Below are 24,147 nucleotides of genomic sequence, written 5' to 3' on the forward strand. Positions count from 1 at the left end.
AACATAATAAAGGGTGGGGGTCTTTAGAAGAAGAAACCCTGAAGGATTACAACTGATTATGGGGGTCTTTAGAAGAAGAAACCCTGAAGGATTACAACTGATTATGGGGGTCTTTAGAAGAAGAAACCCTGAAGGATTACAACTGATTATGGGGGTCTTCCATAATCAGTTGTAATCCTTCAGGATCAACCAAAATAGATCGTTGGCTGTCAAACGTATTGTTCTCTACTGTATACACATTGTTGGTGTCTTGACTTGTTCAAATAACTCAATAGATAAGGTAACTATTTGTGTTCTAATTTGGCACACAAGACACTAGAGCCCATGAGTGACTTGGTGAAAGAATGGCACAGACTGGCCTGTAGGTGGCGCTGTTATAAGAAGTCTCACTTCAACCCTGATATGAGTCGCCCCGTTTGACCTTGAGACTTGAAACTTTGTATGTAGGTGTTGTTACTCCTGCTAAACCAATTTGCCTCAAGGACCCATAAGGATTTTTCTCCATCTTGGACATTTTGGAAAACTTCAGAAGAAAAAAAAGGTTTTCTCATGAACCATAAGACCAAATAAGACATTGTGTTTGTATGGTATATTACATCAACTTGGTTTGACTAAGGGATTGGTTAAGAGATGGCTGAGTTATTGATCAATCAGGAAACATGTTTTAGGGTCATTACCGTGATGAACCATGTTAAGTTTGGCATTGAGATCTTTAAGAAATAAAGGAAACTATTAACAAGTCACTTCTTCTTTGACTTTGTAACGCTAACCCTTTAAATAATAATACGACATCTTATTCTCCTGGACTAAAAGTCAGATTCACTTCAGATGTGGTCTTTGGATCAATATAGTCCCTGAAGACTTGGAGAAAATAAAGCTGATGCATTCTAACACTATACCAGTAGATGGACACACTATACCAGTAGATGGACACACTATACCAGTAGATGGACAGACACACTATACCAGTATATGGACAGACACACTATACCAGTAGATGGACAGACACACTATACCAGTAGATAGATGCATGTTAGCACATACTGTATGTTAACATGCAAAAATATTCATAAAAATACTGTAATAAAAGTAGTCTTCTCATGAACCATAGGTCCAAAATGACACCAAATTAGAATTGTAGACCCATGGTACATGTCGTAGTTTGAGAAAAGCTGAGGGATTGGTTAAGAGATGGCGGAGTTATTGACATATCTAAAAATCTGATTTCACCTGTAAATTTAAACCCACTGTGAATCCAGTCCACAGTCAGGGCTATCAACTTGAAAACGCATCGCTGTCACGGATGAAACTCACTGAATTTGATATTGATACATAAGAAAAAAGGAAATGATTAACAACTCATTCAACACTAAAGCTCAAAATGAGCTGCAATCATCTTCTCCTCATGAACCAATCCCAAAGATTGGAAAGCAGCTGCGGTCATCCCCCTCTTCAAAGGGGGGGACACTCTTGACCCAAAGTGCTACAGACCTATATCTATCATACCATGCCTTTCTAAGGTCTTCGAAAGCCAAGTCAACAAACAGATTACTGACCATTTCGAATCTCACCATACCTTCTCTGCTATGCAATCTGGTTTCAGAGCTGGTCATGGGTGCAGCTCAGCCACGCTCAAGGTCCTAAATGATATCTTAACCGCCATCGATAAGAAACATTACTGTGCAGCCGTATTCATTGATCTGGCCAAGGCTTTTGACTCTGTCAATCACCACATCCTCATCGGCAGACTCGACAGCCTTGGTTTCTCAAATGATTGCCTCGCCTGGTTCACCAACTACTTCTCTGATAGAGTTCAGTGTGTCAAATCGGAGGGTCTGCTGTCCGGACCTCTGGCAGTCTCTATGGGGGTGCCACAGGTTTCAATTCTTGGACCGACTCTCTTCTCTGTATACATCAATGAGGTCGCTCTTGCTGCTGGTGAGTCTCTGATCCACCTCTACGCAGACGACACCATTCTGTATACTTCTGGCCCTTCTTTGGACACTGTGTTAACAACCCTCCAGGCAAGCTTCAATGCCATACAACTCTCCTTCTGTGGCCTCCAATTGCTCTTAAATACAAGTAAAACTAAATGCATGCTCTTCAACCGATCGCTACCTGCACCTGCCCGCCTGTCCAACATCACTACTCTGGACGGCTCTGACTTAGAATACGTGGACAACTACAAATACTTAGGTGTCTGGTTAGACTGTAAACTCTCCTTCCAGACCCATATCAAACATCTCCAATCCAAAGTTAAATCTAGAATTGGCTTCCTATTTCGCAACAAAGCATCCTTCACTCATGCTGCCAAACATACCCTTGTAAAACTGACCATCCTACCAATCCTCGACTTTGGCGATGTCATTTACAAAATAGCCTCCAATAACCTACTCAACAAATTGGATGCAGTCTATCACAGTGCAATCCGTTTTGTCACCAAAGCCCCATATTCTACCCACCATTGCGACCTGTACGCTCTCGTTGGCTGGCCCTCACTTCATACTCGTCGCCAAACCCACTGGCTCCATGTCATCTACAAGACCCTGCTAGGTAAAGTCCCCCCTTATCTCAGCTCGCTGGTCACCATAGCATCTCCCACCTGTAGCACACGCTCCAGCAGGTATATCTCTCTAGTCACCCCCAAAAGCAATTCTTTCTTTGGCCGCCTCTCCTTCCAGTTCTCTGCTGCCAATGACTGGAACGAACTACAAAAATCTCTGAAACTGGAAACACTTATCTCCCTCACTAGCTTTAAGCACCAACTGTCAGAGCAGCTCACAGATTACTGCACCTGTACATAGCCCACCTATAATTTAGCCCAAACAACTACCTCTTTCCCTACTGTATTTAATTTATTTATTTATTTTGCTCCTTTGCACCCCATTATTTTTATTTCTACTTTGCACATTCTTCCATTGCAAATCTACCATTCCAGTGTTTTACTTGCTATATTGTATTTACTTTGCCACCATGGCCTTTTTTTGCCTTTACCTCCCTTATCTCACCTCATTTGCTCACATCGTATATAGACTTGTTTATACTGTATTATTGACTGTATGTTTGTTTTACTCCATGTGTAACTCTGTGTTGTTGTTTGTGTCGAACTGCTTTGCTTTATCTCGGCCAGGTCTCAGTTGTAAATGAGAACTTGTTCTCAACTTGCCCACCTGGTTACATAAAGGTGAAATAAAAAATAAAATAAAACCATGACGTCAGATTCACTCCACATTTTGTATGTAGACTCTTTGTATCTTTAATGGTTTGGAGATTTCGTTTTGTTTTGCTGCAACATCAAATATGGCCACACTGTACCTATATAATATGTATGTTAGCACATATGCTAATGCTAAAATACTTTAAACATCTTCTCATTAAAAAATGTGTCAGATTGACTCCAGATTTTGGTATATAGACTCAATGAATTATATTCAAATGAATCTGAGAATGATTACTTACTGCATTCAAAGTCAGACACGCTATACCACTAGATGGACAGACACACTATACCACTAGATGGACAGACACACTATACCAGTAGATGGACAGACACACTATACCACTAGATGGACACACTATACCAGTAGATGGACAGACACGGTGTATCACACCAGTGGTATAGCGTATCACACCAGGGCTATAAGAATTGAACCTAATGGACAAGGGGCCATGAAATTTGGTATGTAAACCTAATGTATATGTCCTTAGAAGCTGTGTGAATATAAAGTCACTGCAACCTTAGATGGCAGACCAGTTGGCACCACTATAGATGTCATTGGCACCACTATAGATGTTATTGGCACCACTATAGATGTTATTGGCACCACTATAGATGTCATTGGCACCACTATAGATGTCATTGGCACCACTATAGATGTCATTGGCACCACTATAGATGTAATTGGCACCACTATAGATGTCATTGGCACCACTATAGATGTCATTGGCACCACTATAGATGTCATTGGCACCACTATAGATGTCATTGGCACCACTATAGATGTCATTGGCACCACTATATATCTCATAGGCACCACTATAGATCTCATAGGCACCACTATAGATGTCATTGGCACCAGTGGATCTAGAGGAATACCTATTGATCAAGTGGACTTTGTTTCATGCAAATTAATGTCAGATTTAAATGATGAAGGTAAACCATATGAAATATCTTGATTAGTATTTCTGTATTATCACATATTGTTTCCTTTTTGCCCAGTCGGCATTTATAACACTCAATACATGAAGGAATAGCTTTAAGAATGATTACCTGCTTCATTCAAAATAACCAACCTACATTACTAGACTAAACTTCACTTGCATCACCCTTGTGGTATTGAGATAACCACGGTAATGCTTTCACTGGATGGCACATAAAGGAAGGTAGTTCCTACATGATAGAGTGCCTGCTTTGTTATCCAACTGATCTGGTGTCCTTTCTGTCATCCTGTGAACCCCGTTCATTGCTGCTCGCTGCTATTTTTTTTTCCAATTTCACATTTTCCTAAATGAAAAGCATTGAAGAGAATTGGAATTTCAGTGTAGCCGTGCTGCTCGCCATATATTCCTTGACAGAAAATATGGTCAGATAATTTGTTACCAAATTAAATGTTATTCGGCCTTTGTATATAAATACCAACTGAGAGAGTTGAAATGTTTATGACCGGTGCGTTTTATTAAGATGTATTGATAACTTAAGATTAAACAAAAACACAATTATACAATTGATCAATCTGTACAAAACATAAAACTGTCCGTTTCGAATACACCCTCCCCCTCCCCCCCACACACACACACATAATCCTCCAAATGCATTGAAATTACATCGTTTGACTTTTCAAATGTTTTACAATGGAATTACAATCAGTTATAGTGACAGCGTTTCATTATAGTTCAACAACAATCATGAACCAAAAAAAAAACAAAAAAACAATGGAGGTATATGAGAAGGCTTGAAATCAATTTTCAAACGAGGACAAAAAACAATCACTTCTCTACACTTCCATAGACTGCTAGTCCGAAATGGTATCCTATATAGTGCACTACTTTTCACCAGATCCCTATGGGCCCTGGTCAACAGTAGGGCACTAGATAGGGAATATGGTGCCCTAGTTGTGTGTTGACAGGCTGACAGTACCGTCTGTTAGATAACGCCATTGGTACTGTCAGACGGACTCGCACACTCAACAGCTACCTACCTACCTTTGCTTCTATACACACGCACACGCACACACACACACACACGGGGCCTCAAGCGCTATATTTCCATGGTTACAATACCACCATCACACACAGGTACAGATACGGTAGGAGTTCAACAGAACACACTGAATTAGCCTGGAATCACAACTGATTTGGCTACATTTCACTGTTGTTTCAGATGGTGAGCGCAGCACTCGAGTCTGGTTTAACCAGGCTAACTCTGAAATATTAGTAACGTGACTTAGCAGGAAACTCCGTCCTACATCAGTGATGGAGCAGTGGAACAATCGATGGGTTACCTGGCAACGTTACAACGATGATGTAAACTGATTTATGTTTTTTTCAATAAAATTTTTTGAGACTAAATATAGTTTACACGTTGTCCTATAATCCTACGATTGTAAGCCAACCCCGTCAGTTTCCTGCCTCTCGGACGCGCGCGCCAGGGTCGGCGTCAAATTCCATTTCAATTCGTAAAAAGTTTAAAAAAATCACAAAAAAATGTTTTCATTGAAAAGAGAAATTCGAACTTCCAGAATTGACTGGAATTTAAATGGAATTCACCCCAACCCTGGCATCGGTTTTGTACGTAAACATCCCACCCATCCTACCCACAGGATATGTAGTGACATTAGTGCCATCAGGAATGTCATTTTAGCTCTATTTCTGGTGGTAGTAATATTAGCCTGGGTGCCAGTCTGTTTGTGCTCTCTTCCCAACTCCATATGGAACTGTCATGTACAACATGGTTATATAGTAATATCACTACATTAGAGGCAGACCTGAGACCAGGCTACAGTAATATCACTACATTAGAGACAGATCTGAGACCAGGCTATAGTAATATCACTACATTAGAGACAGATCTGGGACCAGGCTATAGTAACCAGGCTATAGTAATATCACTACATTAGAGACAGATCTGGGAGCCTCAACATTTACACACATCACTGTTCCTCTGCCTAAAGCAGGTGGCTTATAGAGAGAGAGAGGATATACATGAAGGCGTTAATATGGAACAAGCAGACCTCAGCAGAACAGATATCTACTACTACTACTAATAATAATAATAATGACCTAGCTACGACCTAGTAAGGCATAATCATCATTTTGGTTGGGACTATATGAATGAAGTAGAAAGCCATGCACTGTGTTGAAGTAAGAGGCAGCTTGGTGTCAACAGGCTTTAATGTGACGGACTGTGATAACACTGGACAACGTGATAAGAGCCAAAACCAGATCTGGCCAAAAAAGTACATAACTGTGTCTAAAAATACTTTTAAATACTTCATATTTGAGAAAAGACTGGGGAAATAATTTTAAAAGGTATTTCCAAGTATTTTGAGGTGCGCGTGATTCAGCTTGGTGGGTTTGCACTTTTGGGACTATTCTGTTGGTGTCATTGAACAAGGCAAACAGAATCAGCTCAAGTATTTAGAAGTATTTGATCCAGGTCTGTCTGGTGATAGCTGGAGCTATATAGAGGGTGGTTGGCCAGTAGGGTACATTCTATGGTAGATGGGAGTAGAAGTGGTTAGTAGGAACGTTCTATGGTAGATGGGAGTAGAGGTGGTTAGTAGGAACGTTCTATGGTAGATGGGAGTAGAGGTGGTTAGTAGGAACGTTCTATGGTAGATGGGAGTAGAGGTGGTTAGTAGGAACGTTCTATGGTAGATGGGAGTAGAGGTGGTTAGTTGGCCAGTAGGAACGTTCTATGGTAGATGGGAGTAGAGGTGGTTAGTAGGAACGTTCTATGGTAGATGGGAGTAGAGGTGGTTAGTTGGCCAGTAGGAACGTTCTATGGTAGATGGGAGTAGAGGTGGTTAGTTGACCAGTAGGAACGTTCTATGTTAGATGGGAGTAGAGGTGGTTAGTTGACCAGTAGGAACGTTCTATGGTAGATGGGAGTAGAGGTGGTTAGTTGGCCAGTAGGAACGTTCTATGGTAGATGGGAGTAGAGGTGGTTAGTTGGCCAGTAGGAACGTTCTATGGTAGATGGGAGTAGAGGTGGTTAGTTGACCAGTAGGAACGTTCTATGGTAGATGGGAGTAGAGGTGGTTAGTTGGACAGTAGGAACGTTCTATGGTAGATGGGAGTAGAGGTGGTTAGTTGGCCAGTAGGAACGTTCTATGGTAGATGGGAGTAGAGGTGGTTAGTTGACCAGTAGGAACGTTCTATGGTAGATGGGAGTAGAGGTGGTTAGTAGGAACGTTCTATGGTAGGTGGGAGTAGAGGTGGTTAGTAGGAACGTTCTATGGTAGATGGGAGTAGAGGTGGTTAGTTGGCCAGTAGGAACGTTCTATGGTAGATGGGAGTAGAGGTGGTTAGTTGACCAGTAGGAACGTTCTATGGTAGATGGGAGTAGAGGTGGTTAGTAGGAACGTTCTATGTTAGATGGGTGTAGAGGTGGTTAGTTGACCAGTAGGAACGTTCTATGGTAGATGGGAGTAGAGGTGGTTAGTTGACCAGTAGGAACGTTCTATGGTAGATGGGAGTAGAGGTGGTTAGTAGGAACGTTCTATGGTTGATGGGAGTAGAGGTGGTTAGTTGGCCAGTAGGAACGTTCTATGGTAGATGGGAGTAGAGTTGGTTAGTTGACCAGTAGGAACGTTCTATGGTAGATGGGAGTAGAGGTGGTTAGTAGGAACGTTCTATGGTAGATGGGAGTAGAGGTGGTTAGTTGGCCAGTAGGAACGTTCTATGGTAGATGGGAGTAGAGGTGGTTAGTTGACCAGTAGGAACGTTCTATGGTAGATGAGAGTAGAGGTGGTTAGTTGGCCAGTAGGAACGTTCTATGTTAGATGGGTGTAGAGGTGGTTAGTAGAGTTATTGGATTTTAATGAGTGGTAGAGGGAGGCACTGAGAGTGAACAGCAGCTAACCTAAATAATGTGACCCAGTATATGGATGTGTCTTCCTATTCCCTATCTAGTGCACAACTTTAGACCAGAGCCCTATTCCCTATATAGTGGTACTACTATAGACCAGAGCCCTATTCCCTATATAGCGGTACTACTATAGACCAGAGCCCTATTCCCTATGTAGTGCACTACTTTTCACAAAAGCCCTATGGGCCTGGTCAACGGTAGTGAACTAATAGGGAATAGGGTGACATTTGGGACAAAGATCCAATCTATGTATTTAAAAAATGATGTTTTACTAAGAGATGCTTCTTGACATGAATGAAAACTGATAGACATTCTGATTATGAACACGTGTCATAAGGAGACCAGCAGTACAAGACTAGATGACCACCATGATTCCTAGACCAGCAGTACAAAACTAGATGACCACCATGATTCCTAGACCAGCAGTACTAGACTAGATGACCACCATGATTCCTAGACCAGCAGTACAAGACTAGATGACCACCATGATTCCTAGACCAGCAGTACTAGACTAGATGACCACCATGATTCCTAGACCAGCAGTACAAGACTAGATGACCACCATGATTCCCTAGACCAGCAGTACAAGACTAGATGACCACCATGATTCCCTAGACCAGCAGTACAAGACTAGATGACCACCATGATTCCCTAGACCAGCAGTACAAGACTAGATGACCACCATGATTCCTAGACCAGCAGTACTAGACTAGATGACCACCATGATTCCCTAGACCAGCAGTACAAGACTAGATGACCACCATGATTCCCTAGACCAGCAGTACAAGACTAGATGACCACCATGATTCCTAGACCAGCAGTACAAGACTAGATGACCACCATGATTCCCTAGACCAGCAGTACAAGACTAGATGACCACCATGATTCCTAGACCAGCAGTACAAGACTAGATGACCACCATGATTCCTAGACCAGCAGTACAAGACTAGATGACCACCATGATTCCTAGACCAGCAGTACAAGACTAGATGACCACCATGATTCCTAGACCAGCAGTACAAGACTAGATGACCACCATGATTCCTAGACCAGCAGTACAAGACTAGATGACCACCATGATTCCTATTGAATCGTCTCTCGTCAGCAATTCATTTCATATTATTTATTTATTTATTTTCACAGTTTGAGATTTCGTCAAATAAAATAAGTCAATGAATATTCTCTGGTATCTGACTGTGGGCTGCATAGAATATAGTATAGCATCACATTTACACTGGATGCATACATGCATATTCAAGAGAAGTTATTCCTTGAAGAGAAATACCTAGAATGTGTTGGTTAGTCTATATGTTGTTTACATATTTTATGCTTTTACTCATCTCATATGTATATACTGTATTCTATTCTACTGTATTTTAATCTATGCCACTCTGACGTTGCTCATCCTAATACTTGTATATTCCTTAATTCCATTCTTTTACTTTTAAAATTGTGTGTATCGTTCGATATTATTGCACTGTTGCACAAGCATGTCACTACAACCGCAATAACATCTCCTCTACATGTGTATGTGACCAATACAATTAGACTTGACTTGATTTAAAGTTGGTTTGGCCAGAACACTACAGCGACGGGCATCATTATTCTGTAGTTTGAACACGTTGAAAATAAGAACTTAATGTGTCATTTGACTGACTAATGCTCTTTCAATTCCAGTCCATTCACAAAGTAAAACAGAAATACACTATTCTCTCCCATGTTTTTTCCCCAATGAGGAAAATGTGCAATTGGAATGATGGTTTATTTTCTGAATTGAAATGGAATGACCTCCCTGACTGACTATAATGCTAGTCACTTCCTGTTACAGACATCTCCGACGGTGTTTTTAAAGACGTCTGTAACTATGTACGCTCAATTTATCCAAGAGAGTTCAGAAATGTTGAATGGATAAACTTCTATATTATTTCACCACGGTCACCGTCTAGCCAACTGCATGCTCTGGGCAATGGTAGTGTTACACATTCAGTCAGAGAGTTAGGATAACTCAGTCAGAGAGTACTGATAACTCAGTCAGAGAGTTACGATAACTCAGTCAGAGAGTACTGATAACTCAGTCAGAGAGTACTGATAACTCAGTCAGAGAGTTACGATAACTCAGTCAGAGAGTACTGATAACTCAGTCAGAGAGTACTGATAACTCAGTCAGAGAGTACTGATAACTCAGTCAGAGAGTACTGATAACTCAGTCAGAGAGTACTGATAACTCAGTCAGAGAGTTCTGATAACTCAGTCAGAGAGTTCTGATAACTCAGTCAGAGAGTTCTGATAACTCAAGTCAGAGAGTTCTGATAACTCAGTCAGAGAGTTCTGATAACTCAGTCAGAGAGTTCTGATAACTCAGTCAGAGAGTTCTGATAACTCAGTCAGAGAGTTCTGATAACTCAGTCAGAGAGTTCTGATAACTCAGTCAGAGAGTTCTGATAACTCAGTCAGAGAGATCTGATAACTCAGTCAGAGAGATCTGATAACTCAGTCAGAGAGATCTGATAACTCAGTCAGAGAGATCTGATAACTCAGTCAGAGAGATCTGATAACTCAGTCAGAGTGATCTGATAACTCAGTCAGAGTGATCTGATAACTCAGTCAGAGTGATCTGATAACTCAGTCAGAGTTCTGATAACTCAGTCAGAGTGATCTGATAACTCAGTCAGAGTGATCTGATAACTCAGTCAGAGAGATCTGATAACTCAGTCAGAGAGATCTGATAACTCAGTCAGAGAGATCTGATAACTCAGTCAGAATGATCTGATAACTCAGTCAGAATGATCTGATAACTCAGTCAGAGTGATCTGATAACTCAGTCAGAGTGATCTGATAACTCAGTCAGAGTTCTGATAACTCAGTCAGAGTTCTGATAACTCAGTCAGAGTTCTGATAACTCAGTCAGAGTTCTGATAACTCAGTCAGAGTTACGATAACTCAGTCAGAGAGTTAGGATAACTCAGTCAGAGAGATCTGATAACTCAGTCAGAGAGATCTGATAACTCAGTCAGAGAGTTACGTTAACTCAGTCAGAGAGTTCTGATAACTCAGTCAGAGAGTTCTGATAACTCAGTCAGAGAGTTCTGATAACTCAGTCAGAGAGTTCTGATAACTCAGTCAGAGAGTTCTGATAACTCAGTCAGAGAGTTCTGATAACTCAGTCAGAGTTACGTTAACTCAGTCAGAGAGTTCTGATAACTCAGTCAGAGAGTTCTGATAACTCAGTCAGAGAGTTCTGATAACTCAGTCAGAGAGTTCTGATAACTCAGTCAGAGAGTTCTGATAACTCAGTCATCTTTTAAACCAAGATAAAAAAACATGCGAGGCAGCAAAGCGGTGCCATGAAGTGATATCATCATCGTCATCATCACAACATGCTAAGCTAACCTGCCACAGACTGACTGTAAACAAAGTGACGAATACGGTGTCCCAAATGGATCCCTTATGGGCCCTGGTCACAAGTAGTGCACTATATATGGGGTTCCATTTGGGACACGTATAAAAAGTGTTTTTTTTTTAACAAAGCTGTTGTTCCTCTACGTGTTAGGTACTTTGATGTCTGCCCTGTCTGTCCATTGGCATAGTTGAAGCCATCCGCCAACAGATCTAATGCCACAAGTCTTCACTTAAGCTATTTACAGCAATCAGATCCGTTGTCAAAACTCCACCTATCGACAGGGACCAAGGGAGCATACATTCTATCTAGTACACTGTGCTTAAATACATCCACGTGTTTGGAGAAACCTACCGTTGTCAAACATGACATTATACTGAAGAGAGAGGGAGGGAGCGAGGCTAACTGATGGGAGGAGGGGTCGTAGACAGATACACATCAGAGCATTCTCAGTGTGCTTTAAATACATACACATTAGTAGGAAATATGATACAATATTTGAAGACAAAAAAAAAACATTAATAAAAAACACAGGTAAAAAATAATAATTGAGGAACACACAAAATGGAAAAGTCATAAATTGAAGAAAATGAAGAAGATAAAAAAAATCAGATGAATATATTAAGACATGTCAGCGCATCAACAGTATTACATCTAAGTGAGAAATATAAATGACTTCCTGTCTGAAAAGGCTCCGCTGGGGAACACGACTCCAGACACTGACTAGGCTTCTCAGATCATGATCAGTAGGGAGGGAGAGGAGGAGGGAGGGAGGGAAAGGAGGAGAGAGGGAGGAAGAGGGAGTGGAGGAGGGATGGAGGGAGGGAGAGGAGGAGAGAGGGAGGGAGAGGGAGTGGAGGAGGGATGGAGGGGAGGAGAGGGGGAGGGGGGGAGGAGAGAGGGGGGGGGAGGGAGGAGAGGAGGAGGGACGGAGGGAGGGAGGGGAGGAGAGAGGGAGGGAGGGAGGGAGAGGAGGAGAGGGAGGAAGAGGGAATGTAGGAGAGAGGGAGGGAGTGGGGAGAGGAGAGGTTGTGTAGGAGAGAGGGAGTGGGGAGAGAGAGGAGAATGGAGGAGGGGACTACTCCTATGAGACTGCGTAAGTGAGTGCATCTGGTTAACCTCACCCTGAGAGCCGGGTGGGCCGAACTCACACATCTGAGAGACCATTTAATTGGTTCTAAAGTGGAATCTCCACCCGGGGCACCGGGCGAGCTAAAACAAGATGGGTGTATATGAGGGGTAGAGGTGGGGTACATGGTATATGAGGGGTTAGGGGGTAGAGGTGGGGGTACAGGGTATATGAGGGGTTAGGGGGTAGAGGTACAGGGTATATGAGGGGTTAGAGGTGGGGTACAGGGTATATGAGGGGTTAGGGGGTAGAGGTGGGGGTACAGGGCATATGAGGGGTTAGGGGGTAGAGGTGGGGGTACAGGGTATATGAGGGGGTGGAGGTGGGGGTACAGGGTATATAAGGGGGTAGAGGTGGGGGTACAGGGTATATAAGGGAGTAGAGGTGGGGGTACAGGGTATATGAGGGAGTATAGGTGGGGGTACAGGGTATATAAGGGGGTAGAGGTGTAGTGGTAACATGAGCGGGGCTAGATGTTCTGACAGCACTGCATCTTTGGTTTGTTCTCAGTGGGCTGCACCTGGATGTTGACCACATTGTTGCTAGGAGACATGTCGCTCTCCTGACGCTCTGACATCTGCTTCTGAGAGACGATTCGATAGATTTCTGATGGAGGGGAGAGGGAGAAGAGAGGGAGAGATGATTAGGTCATATCCAGTCTGTCTTGCCAAGATAGCAGATCAAATCAACAGGTGTGACCACACACACACACACACACACACACACACCTGTCAGAATGGTCTGGAAAGCCGTTTCAACGTTGGTGGAATCCAGGGCTGACGTCTCAAGGAAAGACAAACCGTTTTTCTCTGAAGGGAAACAAACAACGTCAGAAAATAAGTTAAGAGACTGTACCCGTTCTGGAACATTCCACAGGAATGAATGCATAAAAAGTGACATTAAAACATACATCTTTGTGAGACTGCAGCATCATCAATGAAGGAAAGTAAAAAAATAAAAAAACAGAAATGTATGTAGCTTTTTCAGTGTCTGAGACTTGTTCAGAAACGACGAGGCATCTCTAACCTGCGAAGGCCCGAGCCTCGTCGGTGGGCACGGCCCGGAGGTGACGCAGGTCACTCTTGTTGCCAACCAGCATGATGACGATGTTGGTGTCTGCATGGTCTCTCAGCTCTTTCAGCCACCGCTCCACATTTTCATAGGTCAGGTGCTTGGCAATGTCATAGACCAGCAGGGCCCCCACCGCGCCTCTGTAGTACCTGCACCATGACATCATCAACAGTGGACAAAGAGGTCAATTTTATCAATAAAAGCCAGCTTACCATTATAGCCCTTTTAGAAACAGGGCACAAAGAGCTTGGAAAGACGACCGTTAGGTCTACTCTATTCAGAGTTCTGACGTAAAACACCTTCTATCCTCCCTCTCCATTTCTCCAGGAAGCAGTTTGTCCATGAAATCTCCTTCATTATGATCCAAAAGGCTAAACTCTCTCCTGCTCTGAGACGCTCGATACCTTACGTCCCCGACTGTGTTCATACTGACACTGAAATATCCTCCCTGCTTCCACGACAGCACCAAACATACATTAATCACAGGACAGACAGGAGCACAGGATACGGTAATGAGTCTCAGTGGGATTACAGGATACGGTAATGAGTCTCAGTGGGATTACAGGATACAGTAATGAGTCTCAGTGGGATTACAGGATAGAGTAATGAGTCTCAGTGGGATTACAGGATACAGTAATGAGTCTCTGTGGGATTACAGGATACGGTAATGAGTCTCCATGGGATTACAGGATACGGTAATGAGTCTCAGTGGGATTACAGGATACAGTAATGAGTCTCCGTGGGATTACAGGATACAGTCATGAGTCTCAGTGGGATTACAGGATACAGTCATGAGTCTCAGTGGGATTACAGGATACGGTAATGAGTCTCAGTGGGATTACAGGATACAGTAATGAGTCTCCGTGGGATTACAGGATACAGTCATGAGTCTCAGTGGGATTACAGGATACAGTCATGAGTCTCAATGGGATTACAGTAGAACACAATGGCTTTAGCTAATTTTACATAGTGAGAAGAACTCTCAATTATGAACTCAATTGCAACTATTTTAAAAAACATATTTGATATGGCTTTGAGATACAGAGGGCGTGAAATGCGTCATTGGACGGTAGGCTACAACTGCAATGTTTGTTGTTGTTTTTTTTACATTAAATGTACTGTTAGATTAATACATGGCTACTATGAGTGGTTATTATCTTTAGAGTTAGTGATCTAGCTAATGGTGTTTTGAGTTTTCACTTCCTCAGGTAGTGAATTAGCCTAAAATAAATCCTCCTATGATATTAGAACAGAGATGCAGGTAATTTCATCTCTATTGGACCCCCCCAAATAAAAAATGAAGAAAATTCTAAGAGCCCTATTTTAACAGTCAGATATAACAGTAGCATCATGGTCGATCCAGAATCCATGACAATCACCAGATTAGGTGGTGCATTAAAATATTTAGAATCAAAACATCAGAAGATGATGAAATAACGCATTTTTTTTATTTTTTAAAAATTTAAATAGGCAAGTCAGTTAAGAACAAATTCTTAGGTTACCACGACGGCCTACCCCGGCCAAACCCGGACCTATGGGACTCCCAATCACAGCCGGATGTGATAAAGCCTGGAATCAAACCAGGGTGTCTGTAGTGACGCCTCCAGCACTGAGATGCGGTGTCTTAGACCGCTGAGCCACTCGGAAGCTACTTCAGTAGCATCTTCAGTAGACCATTACACTTTATATGATATATTTATAAAGATGATCGCCTATGGTCTTATGAAGTTAGCCTATGGTCTTATGAAGTTAGCCTATGGTCTTATGAAGTTAGCCTATGGTCTTATGAAGTTAGCCTGTGGTCTTATGAAGTTAGCCTGTGGTCTTATGAAGTTAGCCTATGGTCTTATGAAGTTAGCCTGTGGTCTTATGAAGTTAGCCTGTGGTCTTATGAAGTTAGCCTATGGTCTTATGAAGTTAGCCTATGGTCTTATGAAGTTAGCCTATGGTCTTATGAAGTTAGCCTATGGTCTTATGAAGTTAGCCTATGGTCTTATGAAGTTACAGTGCCTTGCGAAAGTATTCGACCCCCTTGAACTTTGCGACCTTTTGCAACATTTCAGGCTTCAAACATAAAGATATAAAACTGTATTTTTTTGTGAAGAATCAACAACAAGTGGGACACAATCATGAAGTGGAACGACATTTATTGGATATTTCAAACTTTTTTAACAAATCAAAAACTGAAAAATTGGGCGTGCAAAATTATTCAGCCCCCTTAAGTTAATACTTTGTAGCGCCACCTTTTGCTGCGATTACAGCTGTAAGTCGCTTGGGGTATGTCTCTATCAGTTTTGCACATCGAGAGACTGACATTTTTTCCCATTCCTCCTTGCAAAACAGCTCGAGCTGAGTGTGGTCTTAGTGCCAGTATCAGATTGTGGTGGTAAATAGACAGCATGCAATGCCCCAATGGCCTAATGCAACGCCCCGATGGCCTAATTGAATGCCCTAATGCAACGCCCTGATGGCCTAATGCAATGCCCTAATGCAACGCCCTGATGGCCTAATGCAATGCCCCAATGCAATGCCCTAATGCAATGCCCTGATGCAATGCCCTAATGCAATGCCCTGATGGCCTAATGCAATGCCCTAATGCAATGCCCTGATGGCCTAATGCAATGCCCTAATGCAATGCCCTGATGGCCTAATGCAATGCCCTGATGCAACGGCCTAATGCAACGGCCTAATGCAATGCCCTGATGGCCTAATGCAATGCCCTGATGCAACGGCCTAATGCAACGGCCTAATGCAACGGCCTGGTGCAACGGCCTGGTGCAACGGCCTAATGCAACGGCCTAATGCAACGGCCTAATGCAACGGCCTAATGCAACGGCCTAATGCAACGGCCTGATGCAACGGCCTAATGCAACGGCCTAATGCAACGGCCTGGTGCATTCAGTGCTCAAATCTCAGACAGCTGAACTGTGAAATGGACAATTATTGTTTTAGGAAAGTAAAAAACTATAAAACAATAGGCTATGAAGTTTTGCATAATGCGACACATCGAAACACAAGGAATAGTCTTATGTAATTAGTTATAGGCTGTTTTAAAGGCCATGTAAATGAGGCTCATTTGACCAACATCCCTCGTTTATTGATGATGCTGGCTGCATTGGTGGACGGCCTAATGCCTTACACACCCAATGCAGACGGTCCTTTGTAGCTCCGTTGGTAGAGCATGGCAATGCCAGGGTCGTGGGTTCGATTCCCAGAACCACCCATAAGTTAAATGTAAAATGGAATATATTACATGACTGTAAGTGGAGTCTGCTAAATGGAATATACAGTGCCTTGCGAAAGTATTCGGCCCCCTTGAACTTTGCGACCTTTTGCCACATTTCAGGCTTCAAACATAAAGATATAAAACTGTATTTTTTTGTGAAGAATCAACAACAAGTGGGACACAATCATGAAGTGGAACGACATTTATTGGATATTTCAAACTTTTTTAACAAATCAAAAACTGAAAAATTGGGCGTGCAAAATTATTCAGCCCCCTTAAGTTAATACTTTGTAGCGCCACCTTTTGCTGCGATTACAGCTGTAAGTCGCTTGGGGTATGTCTCTATCAGTTTTGCACATCGAGAGACTGAATTTTTTTCCCATTCCGCCTTGCAAAACAGCTCAGTTTTTGATTCGTTAAAAAAGTTTGAAATATCCAATAAATGTCGTTCCACTTCATGATTGTGTCCCACTTGTTGTTGATTCTTCACAAAAAAATACAGTTTTATTTCTTTATGTTTGAAGCCTGAAATGTGGCAAAAGGTCGCAAAGTTCAAGGGGGCCGAATACTTTCGCAAGGCACTGTATTAGATGACTAAGTGCAGTCTGCTAAATGGAATATATTACATGACTGTAAGTGGAGTCTGCTAAATGGAATATATTACATGACTGTAAGTGGAGTCTGCTAAATGGAATATATTACATGACTGTAAGTAGAGTCTGCTAAATGGAATATATTACATGACTGTAAGTGGAGTCTGATAAATGGAATATATTACATGACTGTAAGTGGAGTCTGCTAAATGGAATATATTACATGACTGTAAGTGGAGTCTGCTAAATGGAATATATTACATGACTGTAAGTGGAGTCTGCTAAATGGAATATATTACATGACTAAGTGGAGTCTGCTAAATGGAATATATTACATGACTGTAAGTGGAGTCTGCTAAATGGAATATATTACATGACTGTAAGTGGAGTCTGCTAAATGGAATATGTTACATATAGATGACCAGTAACTTTCTCAAAGGTTCAATAAATAAAATTCTTCCCGGTCTCTTGTCCAGCGCAAAATCCTCCTATTGTAAACTCTGGATCAGCTTTACCTTCCCCAATCCTAACGTTAACCATTAGTGGGAAAAATTATAAACTGACCCCAGATCAGCATCTAGGGGCAACTTCACCCTACAGCATACTCACGCCGAGGTGATAGCCCGGTAGCGCTCCTGTCCTGCCGTGTCCCAGATCTGAGCCTTCACCGTTTTCCCATCCACCTGGATACTGCGGGTGGCAAACTCCACTCCAATGGTGCTCTTACTTTCCAGGTTAAACTCATTCCGGGTGAAACGAGAGAGCAGGTTGCTCTTGCCCACACCCGAGTCTCCTATCAGAACCACTGGAACACAAAATTAATGGCTGATGGATTCAATGCAATAAAAATCTTTATTGACCCCAAAGGTCAGGGTTGGATTACACACACACACACACACTTCAATTTTTCTCTGCCTCAAGGGCCCCTACGGTTTTGGCCCCCAGGGCTTCAACCCATGTAAGCTCCTGCATTAATCAGGCCCTGCCAGAAGGTCAATGTGTAGCAATTACATGGGGATATGACATAGTTAAATCACGTGTAAGCTACAAGATGCCATCACATAAAATATCTGACCACCACTATTCACTTGTGCAGTGACACTGGCAAACATCCACAGTGGTGTGTAGCTAACGTTAATTCTTAGTCTTATGCGCTTTTTATGTTAAACCAACTTGAAATAGAAAACAACAAAACAGATAGCCACAACACATGACAAGTAAAATTTAGATTAAACAGCACAGAAAAAAAGGAAAGGGAGATTATACATCACATTATTTATCTACGGATGAATGTAGCTAGATAATAACCAATGTTGCATGTAGCTAAAATAACCAGCTGGCTAGCTAATCTAGCAATCTAGCAATCTAGCTATCTCGGGAAACACCCCGACCTCACTTAATCATACAAAAGTCAGCATTGTTTAGAAACAGCTGCTAACCTATTAACGTTAGGCGTTTGGGTACCTAACGTTGCAATCCAACTGCTTCACAATTTATGTTTATAATTTATCATCAATATGTAGTTTTCGTTTATAAAACAAATAATGTATCAGAGCTATTCACACACCTATATCATACTTCACAGACACAAATTAAAAGGTTTCACTGTTAACGTTAGCTAAACAGCTGCCTAGCTAACGTTAGCTACCTAGCTAGCTTTGATATCGAGGATCATGCTGTAATGTTACCTTTAAACAGATAATCGTATTCATCATCTCTGGTTCCCATTTTCTAAAAGATAAATAGGAGTATTTCGTTTGTATAAACTGTTTAAAATGAGACGATTTAGCAAATAGATTTTGAAACACTCAGCTAGCTAACGGCGACGGGTCTGTTTTCAGACTGACACTTCCGGGATTTTGTTGTGACGTTGGCTAGCTATGGGAGGGGGAGCAACAAAAAAGCAAACCAACGGCCGATATTCATTGCTACGATATGAATTGCAGGCACTTCAAATAAAAATGCACCAGTGAAGTAGTAGTCCGCCACAGAAAATAATTACTACAGTGCACGGGTATTCTTATTACATAGATAATAGTTATATACATAATATGAAAGAAGTTGGAGCACGGGGTTCTATGGTGTAATGGTTAGCACTCAGGACTCTGAATCCTGCGATCCGAGTTCAAATCTCGGTAGAACCTATGTTTTTATTCTTTTAGAAACGGCGCAGATCCACAGAGAAGACATTTTCTGATGGGAGGTGCCATGAGAAAGCCCATCAAAATACACTACGTGTATAAAACATCACGAATACCTGCTCATTCCATGACTAACCAGGTAAATCCAGTTCAAAGCTATGAACCCTTTCCGATGTCACCAGGAGAAGACAGGTTAAATAAGGATTTTTAAGCCTCGAGACATGGAATGTGTTTCAGTGCTTTTCAACATGTTATGGTAGTAGATGCCAGTTGCACCGGTTTGAGTGTGTCAAGAACCGCAACGCAGCTGTTTTTTTTTTTTTTACACTCAACAGTTTCCCGTGTCTACCACCCAAAGGACATAAAGACAATTTCAATCAAGAATGGTCCACCACCCAAGGGGACATCCAGATAACATGACACAACTGTGGAAAGCATTGGAGTCAACATGGGCCAGCATTCCTGTGGAACGCTTTCGACACCTTGTAGAGACCATGGCCCAACGAATTGAGGCTATTCTGAGGGCAAAAAAAACGTGTGCAATTTAATATTAGGACGGTGCTACTAATGTTTTGTACACTCAGTGTATACCTCCACATAAAAAACCCATGATAAAAACAAAGATTGGATTTTAAGAATAATGTGATTTACCACTAGGTGGCAGAATAGTTCTGTTTAGGCTACCTTTCTAGTACTAAACTCCACGGGGGAATTATAATTATGAGAGGATCTAGGGCCAGGCTATCTACACTGAAGAAAAATATAAACGCAACATGTAAAATGTAAAACATGAGCTGAAATGAACGATCCCGGAAATTTTCCATATGCACAAAATGCGTATTTCTCTCAAATTTTTCATCACACATTTGTTTACATCCCTGTTAATGAGCATTTCTCTTTTGCCAAGATAATCCATCCATCATATGCTGGAGAAGTATGCTCTTCTCTGATGAATCCCAGTTTCAACTGTACATGGCGGAGAGCAGACGTGTTTGGCGTTGTGTGTGAGAGCGGTTTGCTGATGTCAACGTTGTAAACAGAGTGCTGCATGGGGGTGGTGGGGTTATGGTATAGGCAGGCATAAGCTACGGACGCCGAACACAATTGCATTTTATCAACGGCAATTTGAATGCACAGAGATACTGTGACCAGATCCTGAGGCCCATTGTCGTGCCATTCATCCGCCACCATCACCTCATGTTTCAGCATGATAATGCACGGCCTCATGTCACAAGGATCTGTACACAATTCCTGCAATCTGAAAATGTCCCAGTTCTTCCATGGCCTACATACTCACCAGACATGTCACCCATTGAGCATGTTTGGGATGCTTTGGATATATGTGTATGACAGCGTGTTCCAGTTTCTGCCAATATCCAGCAACTTCACACAGCCATTGAAGAAGAGTGGGACAACATTCCACAGGCCACAATCAACAGCCTGATTAACTCTATGCAAAGGAGATGTTGTCCTGCATGAGGCAAATGGTGGTCACACCAGACACTGACTGGTTTTCTGATCCACACCCCTACCTTTCTCTGTGAGAGCATATGCATATCTGTATTCCCAGTCATGTGAAATCCATATATGAACAGTAACTCAGTAAAATCTTTGAAATTGTTTAATTTGATTAAATAAAATAAAAAATTAAAAATTGAAATTGTTTCATGTTGCGTTTATATTTTTGTTTTTGTCTGGGAAATTAACATTTTCAATAACACTTCACATTAAAGTATACTTACAATTATGTATAAAATGTATTATATGCATTTTATATATAGTCCTATGCATTGTAATGTATTGTACCAGTACTTGTGTAGACTTGCAAGTCAGAATCTTCACAATCAAAATGTTATAACTTAGTTTGTAAAAAAAAAAATATATATATATATATTAGTTTATAGATAGTGTAGTTCATACATTACACAGCTATAACACAATGATATGTTGTTTTGGTGCTTCCTATAATTACATAGGGTGACCCGACAGCAGCCAAACCAAACCCGCGCGACGCAACGTATTCCCCATCACAACCAAAATGGCGGAGGACGGAGCCGGGTCGGCGCCTTGAACACAACTGGCTATAGTAGTCTATTTCTAGATATCAACGGCTCATTCAAATATTGACTGTTTTTAAAAATGCCAGTGTGTTTTTGAAGAAATCCCGCCGAAGTTGGACGACGAGTGATATCGCGTTTGCTGGTGGTGTAAGTATAATTTTAATTAAACCGTTATTTTGTGAGGAGTTGATAAGGGGTTTAGCTATGAGTTTGCTAGCTAATGTGAGGTAACCGGCCGTAGCCAGGCTAACTAGGTGTTTTATTCCAGGCTGTCACTCTCAGTTTAGTGGGATCACCCCTATGTGAATTTGAGCAGAATTCATGCAGTGAATTCACCGGATAACTGTCCAGACAGACAGTACCAGCCTCAGTGTGTCCTGCTTTTAAAGCTGCATTGTAATGGATTTAGTATCTCGTCGGCTTCTGTAATACCTTCATGCGTATGCAGATGACATGCCACAGGTTGCTGTCAGTCTGTCAAGGTGGTGGAAAACGGTGTGCATAATGAATATAGTTAGCTTTATATTCGTGCCCCAGAGCATGGAATCACAGTATGGGACCCGTTTACAGGACCCACCTGTGTGGTTATGACTATGACCCTATGCAGGGACATAAGGATTGACTGATTGGTTATATAGTGCACATTCTAGTGTCACAAATATATTTTTTGTCCTGGACTATAATAAAGTAATGTGTGGGTCAGATAGTCTTAAAATAAAACTGAATATCTTCCTCTGTCAGATAATAATTTAAGCCGGGGGAGAAAACCATGTGTCACTTCTGCTTGGCAGAGCTATGTAGTTATTTGCAGTAGGCTTGATGGTGTGCAAACAGAGTACAACATTAACTACCAGCTCAAGATTGAGGAAACAGGCATCGTGGTTTTTGACTGAGGAAACAAAGTTGATCCTACTGTTTAGATTGAGCTGAAGTGAGTATAGTGGAAACCTGATTTAGATGTTGTATTCACTTGGATGTTTTGGTAGCAAAAAATAAAAGACAGTATGCTGTTTGTGCTGTGGAAACAGCTGTATGGAAAGCAGATGTGTAAAAAAACGTCTCCACATTCTTGCATACTGGAATGATGGAGACATCGGATATGAATTAACTTTAGGCTATTAAAGATGGATTTCATCATATGAATTTCCTCACGGGAGATTGAAGTGGTGACACCATACAGGACAGACAAGTCAGATCAAATCATACCATCACACTCTGACAGAAAGATAGACACAACCTACCCCATGTGATTTGGAAACCTCACTGCCACTTATACCAGAGAGGTGTTTATATACTCACTCAGTAAACTGCACAATTCCTCTTCTGGATCCAAGTCAACAGTCTAGATTCTATCTTATCATATTCTATTTTATTCTATTCTGTGCGTCAATAACTAAGCTAATCCTGATCAACATTGTCAGTGTTCAACACAAACTCAGTTGTCATGATTTATGGAAAATAGTAAAACAATTGTTGGAGAGAGAGAGAAAGAGACAGAGAGAGAGAGAGAGAGAAAGAGAGAAAGAGAGAGAGAGAGAGAGAAAGAGTGAGAGAGAAAGAGAGAGAGAGAAAGAGAGAGACATAGAGAGAGAGAGACAGAGAGAGACAGAGAGTGAGAGAGAGAGACACAGAGAGAGAGAGAGTGAGAGAGAGAGAGAGAGACAGAGTGAGAGAGAGAGAGAAAGAGAGAGAGAGAAAGAGAGAGAGAGAAAGAAAGAGAGAGACAGAGAGAGAGAGAGAGAAACAGAGAGAGAGAGACAGAGAGAGAGTGAGAGAGAGAGAGACAGAGACAGAGAGAGAGAGAGGAAACAACGTAAGCAGTCTACCATGCTGTGTCTGTTCCCGTTCTAACCAACGGTGTCCCTTGTATCGATCGGAATGTTAAAAGGAGGAAAACATGTTGACGACGCTGTCACACATGAGAGAGAAATACGTGAAGGTAGTCAGTCAACAGTCAAGTCCTGCTTTTGAACCACACAGCATGAAGATTAGAGTTCCGGAAGCAGGGAGTTAGAGTTCCGGAAGCAGGGAGTGAGAGTTCCCGGAAGCAGGGAGTGAGAGTTCCCGGAAGCAGGGAGTGAGAGTTCCCGGAAGCAGGGAGTGAGAGTTCCCGGAAGCAGGGAGTTAGAGTTCCGGAAGCAGGGAGTTAGAGTTCCGGAAGCAGGGCTCGGGGCCCTGGTCAAAGTAGTACACTACATAGAGAATAAGGGTGCGATTTAGGACGAAGACCAAAGGCCTTGCCAAAGCCCAGGGGTCCTTTCTCACTGTGCAGAGAGGCAGCAGCTGCACCACTGATGGGGTTCAAAGCAAAGGCAACACCCTGATGATAGAAGTTCAGATGTCAGTGTCCAGGGATAGGACATATTATAGGAGAACCAGACTTCATACAGGGGAACCAGTACATACATGAGAATGTAGCCTTGTCAGAATAGAAGATGATG

General features: G+C 42.0%; 2 protein-coding genes, 1 long non-coding RNA gene and 1 other non-coding gene across 13 annotated transcripts in view; 3 read left to right on the forward strand and 1 right to left on the reverse strand.

The window, feature by feature from the left end:
- Positions 1 to 6,572: 6,572 nt before the first annotated feature.
- On the forward strand, positions 6,573 to 9,625 carry LOC118964978. Of its 2 annotated transcripts, none has more exons than XR_005052305.1 (2): positions 6,573 to 7,835; positions 7,922 to 9,625. It is a non-coding gene; the product is annotated as an uncharacterized LOC118964978 (long non-coding RNA). The 2 variants fall into 2 exon arrangements; XR_005052306.1 differs by having other exon boundaries at positions 6,573 to 7,702.
- A 3,325-nt stretch (positions 9,626 to 12,950) lies between these two features.
- Positions 12,951 to 19,388, reverse strand: LOC110517548 (ras-related protein Rab-11A). The gene is made up of 5 exons (XM_036981546.1): positions 19,194 to 19,388; positions 18,115 to 18,310; positions 13,642 to 13,835; positions 13,344 to 13,424; positions 12,951 to 13,221 (listed from the first exon to the last, which is right to left on the reverse strand). The coding sequence occupies exons 1-5, from the start codon at positions 19,231 to 19,233 to the stop codon at positions 13,085 to 13,087; spliced, it is 648 nt and encodes a 215-aa protein (XP_036837441.1). The 5' UTR covers positions 19,234 to 19,388; the 3' UTR covers positions 12,951 to 13,084.
- A 189-nt stretch (positions 19,389 to 19,577) lies between these two features.
- On the forward strand, positions 19,578 to 19,649 carry trnaq-cug. Its single transcript has one exon. It is a non-coding gene; the product is annotated as a tRNA-Gln (tRNA).
- A 2,002-nt stretch (positions 19,650 to 21,651) lies between these two features.
- The window catches only part of LOC110487142 (C-myc promoter-binding protein), a 147,565-nt gene continuing 145,069 nt past the window's right edge, over positions 21,652 to 24,147 (forward strand). For 3 of the 9 annotated variants that reach the window (XM_036981550.1, XM_036981552.1, XM_036981549.1), the window contains exon 1: positions 21,653 to 21,853. The gene's annotated coding sequence lies outside the window, so the exon portion shown is untranslated. Of the gene's footprint in view, positions 21,854 to 24,147 lie in introns of all 9 variants that reach the window. The other 6 variants (XM_036981548.1, XM_036981551.1, XM_036981553.1 and 3 more) reach the window with 4 other exon arrangements.

This window comes from Oncorhynchus mykiss, chromosome 6 (assembly GCF_013265735.2).
Source record: "Oncorhynchus mykiss isolate Arlee chromosome 6, USDA_OmykA_1.1, whole genome shotgun sequence".
NCBI lineage: Eukaryota > Metazoa > Chordata > Actinopteri > Salmoniformes > Salmonidae > Oncorhynchus > Oncorhynchus mykiss.

Bases quoted from the DNA above. Each gene is read 5' to 3' on its own strand.
- LOC110517548 (XM_036981546.1), bottom strand. From the start codon at position 19,233: ATGGGAACCAGAGATGATGAATACGATTATCTGTTTAAAG. The intron at 13,425-13,641 runs GTTAGAGATGCC...GTTTCCCTTCAG, and splicing joins CGAGGCTCGGGCCTTCGCAG to AGAAAAACGGTTTGTCTTTC. The intron at 13,222-13,343 runs GTGTGTGTGTGT...CCCCTCCATCAG, and splicing joins TTTCCAGACCATTCTGACAG to AAATCTATCGAATCGTCTCT.